Source organism: Nicotiana sylvestris, chromosome 3 (genome assembly GCF_000393655.2).
Source record: "Nicotiana sylvestris chromosome 3, ASM39365v2, whole genome shotgun sequence".
NCBI classification, from domain to species: domain Eukaryota; kingdom Viridiplantae; phylum Streptophyta; class Magnoliopsida; order Solanales; family Solanaceae; genus Nicotiana; species Nicotiana sylvestris.
The window spans coordinates 44,307,622-44,312,712 of record NC_091059.1 but is presented as its reverse complement, the minus strand read 5'-3'; the positions used below and the strand labels follow the sequence as shown (position 1 = coordinate 44,312,712).

The window sequence follows — 5,091 nt, the reverse complement described above, 5'->3', positions numbered from 1 at the left end:
GAAAAAAATTTTCTAAGGGATTTTTGTGCTTTTAATATATAATATAATATAGATATAATAAATATATGTTCAAACTCTTTTCAACTGAAGTTACCTTATCGTTTATATGCAAACTAATTGTCTACATTTAAAGTAGTATTACATACTCCAAATAAAGAAATAATTTATACAAGGTAGTATATTAATCAATTTTAAAGTCCTAAATGCTTGGACTTAGTACATAGTTTAAAAGAGAAAAGATTTTAAAACAAAAATTTTAGTTGATTTTTAAGTTTTAAATAATAAGAAAAAAATTAAATTTACAGTTTTTTTTTCAAATGTAAAATCTATTTTAAAGGGCAAAAAAATAGAATTCATGCTTTTAATAGAGTATAGATAGAAAGATAAATAGATAGATAGATAGATATAGATTATAAGTTGGTATGGACGTTAAAATGAGGATAGACAAGACATTACTGGAATTTGAAGCTAAATAAGGAAAAAGGTCTCAACTGAAATATAAAATGAGAAACAAAATGAAATATCTAAATATATTATACTACAGCTGCTTATACGGAGAAGTATACATAAACAAAATATTAATAAATAAGTACATACATCGGAGGAATATATTGAAAGTAATTCACAATTATAATCCCAACTCCTCAACTCAAACAAAACAAAATGACTCGACTGATAAATAAACCCAGCCACATAATGATGGGGAGATGTTTTACACTTTACCACCCTCAGTCTAATCTCTAGAGCTTCACAATGGATGGGGAAATACATTATTATTCCACAAGAATACCATTTTTCAATGCTCAAAGCATCCTTGTAAGTCCATAAAACGTGAGTTGTATCTATAATAAAATGATTGTAATTGTTTATAGCTCCAGTGATCATCCCATTTTGCTCAAGGACTGAGTTTTTTGTGACGAAGTTCTTGAGATTCACCAGCGGAATGGACAAATTCACCAGTAGTACCATGTTCACTGCCTGTGAATTCTTGGCTCGACATTCCAGATTTCCTGAACTTTTTAACGTCATATGAACCTCCGTCGTATTCGGAACTTTCACCAGAACCAAACATTGCGCTATGGCTCTTTTTCATTCCCTCGTTCAAATCATCCAGAGAAACATCACCTTCCAAAGCACGTACAATCTACAACATAATTATTTTATTAGCCAATCTCTCTTTTAGCATTAGAAATTCGAACCCTATATATGTGTCTGTGAATTGTGAAGCTTCCAGGGGAAGCCTTTTGGTAGAACTGAAACCCTATTATTTGCTGGTACTATTAGGCTACAACTCCAATTTTGTCAATAGAATTTAAATGCTAGCTAGACTATGGAGTAGTAATTAGGCACTATGTCCTTCGTCTTGATGTATTTTACTTTGGAATGTTAATATACGTGTCAGGGTCTATGCATAATGAGGCTTTATTGAACAAAAACAAAAAGCTAATTAACCTGACTCATTTTTGGACGTCTTCTTGCAGAATGTCTGATGGATGCAGCAGCACAAGCCACCATACATAGCATCTCTTGGGCATCAAAATTTCCCTCCAAACGTGGATCTATCAATTCATCATAGTTTCCGCCCTCTGTTGCACGAACCAGAATTGGCCTAGCCTGGATATATATGTATATATATATATATATTAAAATTAATTTGATCAAATTAAGTGCATACGTGTTTGCATTCATAGATCATGTCTTGTAAGCCAAAAAAATTGTTTCAATTATATCATTAATGAAAACATACCCACTCAACTAAGGTGTCATCATCACTGTTAATGTCGATAGGACGACGCCCAGTTATAAGTTCCAAAAGCATAACACCATAAGAATAAACGTCAGACTTTTCAGTTAGCTTGCCACTTGAAGCGTATTCTGGTGCCAAGTACCTGTTTGTTCAAATTTCATAAATACAGACAGGGTAATGTTTTTATTCCAACCTTTTGTAGTATGGTGGATATTTGACCAATTATATATAGTAGAACTGAAAAACGGATTACTTACCCAAAGGTACCCATGATACGTGTTGACACATGTGTATTAGTGTCTGAGGAAAGCTTAGCTAGTCCAAAATCAGCCACCTGAAAACGACATTGGAACAGTTTAAACATTTGTTTGAATTAAAGTGAATTAGAAATTTGCCTAAAAAGTGGTTAGTCTAAAGCATAAGCAAATACCTTAGCTTCACAGTTATGGTCCAGTAGGATATTTGCAGCTTTAATGTCTCTGTGAATGATGCGAGGGTGGCCTGTACATAATTTATATGACAAAGCTAAGTAGTTTGTGATGGAAAGCGAATGTACCTCAAACTATATACAAAATTCAACTTACAATCTTCATGAAGGTAGGCAAAACCTTTGGCAGATCCAAGTGCAATTTTAAGCCTCGTAGGGAAGTCCATAACTGGGCGACCAGGTCCTATATATAGGATGCAAAGAAAAAATGTCAAATAAAGACTTTCATGGGTAATTCTTTAAGTTCGTTACGTTATATACAAATTAAAGTATATATACGTACCATGAAGGTGATATTCAAGAGTGCCATTAGGAACAAACTCATACACCAACAACCTTTGAGATCCAGCAATGCAATATCCAACTAAAGATACAAGATGGCGATGATGGACACGACTAATGATCTCGACCTCAGCTTGAAATTCTCGTTCCCCTTGCCCACTATTTGCTTTCAGACTTTTCACTGCTATCTCCTTACCATTAGGCAACACCCCTTTATGTACAAATCCAAAACCACCTTGTCCCAAAAGATTGGCCTTAGAAAATCCTCCAGTTGCTGCTGACAAATCGTCATACGTGAAACTGCTTTGGTTAAAACCAAGAGCCATTGATGGATGTGGAGGTGGCAATGGAGGTTGATGTGGACCAGAGAAAGCAGCAGAACTCATTTCACTGCTGCTCATCATTGGAGGTGGTGGTGGAGGTGCTATTGGCCAACTGAGTTCTGAACTTACATTAGTACTGACAGGTTGAGGAGTAGGCATCTTTACCATATGTTCAGTAGATTGAACTTTGTTGTTGTGCCAATTCCCATATTGTCCACTATTATAGTAGTCAGTACCTGGATATTGCATGAAATTATTGTCAAATACCAAGACATTATAACAAGGAAGTAAGTTCAACTTCTGCTTATTATGTTTTTCATTTTTTAGGCATTATAGCCTGTTATTTCAACATCTAATGATGATAACAAATTTAAATCAATGAGCTCAAATTTCAAGCTTATATATGATGATTTCACGGTGAAAAAGAAAGTATAAATATGAAATAAAAGCAATTCACATACTCTTGCCTCCATGAGAATTGTCCCTGTAGTAGCCCATTTGGTCACGTGGCCTTCTCCTTTTGCGTTTGCAACAAGATATAAGGAAGACTAGCATGACAAGAAGTAATAGTCCTGCTCCTGCAGCAACTCCTACAATGATGGCTGTCCCGTTATCGTTAGATTTGCCATTATGATCTACGTCCGACTTGCTCGGTGGCGACTTATGCTTCGGAGGGGAAAGAGCTCCAGAGTTGGGAGAAAAGGGAGATGGTGGTGGTGGTGGTGGAGGAGGTGGTGGGGGTGGAGGAGGCGGCGAACCACCATTTGAATTTGAGGATTTTGATGGAGGTGAAGATTTATTGTTATTATTATTGTTAGTGTTGCTATGATCATTATTGTTATTGTTGTTGCTATTGCCGTTGTTATTGCTCCCATTATTGTTGTTGTTGTTCTTGTTATCATTGTTGTTGTCGTTGTTGCTATCACCATTGTTGTTGTTGTTGTTGTTGTTACCGTTGTTATTACCATTGTTGTTGTTGTTGCCGTTGTTGTTTCCATTGTTGTTGTTATTATTACTATTATTGTCATTGTTGTTGTGATTGCTGCTGTTGTTCCCATTGTTGTTGCCGTTGTTATTGTTGTTGTTCCCGTTGCTATTGTCAATGTTGTTGTTATTATTGCCGTTGTTATTATCCCCGGAAGAAGATGAGTTATTACTATCCCCAGATGGCGGAGAAGGTGATGAATTACTTTGAGAAGGGGGAGATTGGGAATTTGAATCATTCGATGAAGATGAATTATCTTGGGATGGCGGAGAATTTGATGATGAGTCAGACGATGGGGAATTTGAAGAGGATGAAGGTGAAGGGGGTGAACCAGATGAGGATGATGGCGGTGAATTTGATGAAGAATCCGAAGAGGATGAATCTGAAGGTGGCGAATTGGATGATTGATCATCCTTAGATGATGAAGACATTGTTATAAAGTCTTAATCACAATCTATGCCAAAACACGTCGTTTAAACCCTGCCGTTCTCCCAAAACAATGAGCCCTGTTCATTAAAGATAAAAAGCAAGTAATTTTAACAAAAAAAAAAGTGCATTTATCATTTAAGAAATCACAAGAAACATGCAACTCATCATTCTCAATATGTAAACATGTGAATGAATGAAATATCAATCTTTTTTCTTTCTTAACAATGAATATGATTCGTTATGAACATATGTTATCGTAAAGAGTATGAAAGATAAAGAAGAAAGAGAAAGATAAAGAAAATAGAGAGAAAGTAGAAAGAAAGAAGATGACACCTTTAGGAGAATGGCAGGGAGAGGATTCTCAAAGCAAAGAGAAAAGATGTTGCATGATAATAGTTTTTACAAGTAAACTAAGAGCCGTCTTTCTGTCCTCATACTCTTCCTAAAATCAAGGAACTAATCATGACTATATTTTTAGTTAATAATAGGAGTATTGCATTAAAATGGAAAATGTTGAACTTATAAACAATTACTAGTTAGGAGGTTGTAATTAATATCGTCTAGACATTTTTATTGGTCAACAAAAGAAGACGACTAGCATAATTCATCTTTAAAAAAAGATTTTATTTATTTGAGGCATGAGAATCAACGATGATACTACAAGTTCAAAGCCCAACATATGTCACTTTTTTACACGTCTAGCGGCCCCTTTTTTCACGTAAAATATTAACCAAACAAAAAACACCTTCTGAACTTGCTACAATTTAGTCTCAAAATCATGAGTACTAAAACTTTTTCAATTAAAAATCTACTTAATTTTAATTTTAATTTATTTCCT

General features: G+C 34.8%; 1 protein-coding gene across 1 annotated transcript; it reads right to left on the bottom strand.

Annotated features, from left to right (window-relative positions):
- Positions 1–561: 561 nt before the first annotated feature.
- LOC104212469 (putative proline-rich receptor-like protein kinase PERK6) lies at positions 562–4,702 on the bottom strand. Its single transcript, XM_009761742.2, has 9 exons — positions 4,587–4,702; positions 3,301–4,330; positions 2,518–3,075; positions 2,332–2,418; positions 2,178–2,248; positions 2,005–2,081; positions 1,748–1,889; positions 1,453–1,614; positions 562–1,144 (listed from the first exon to the last, which is right to left on the bottom strand). The coding sequence occupies exons 2-9, from the start codon at positions 4,253–4,255 to the stop codon at positions 896–898; spliced, it is 2,301 nt and encodes a 766-aa protein (XP_009760044.2). The 5' UTR covers positions 4,256–4,330; positions 4,587–4,702; the 3' UTR covers positions 562–895.
- Between the last annotated feature and the right edge of the window lie 389 nt (positions 4,703–5,091).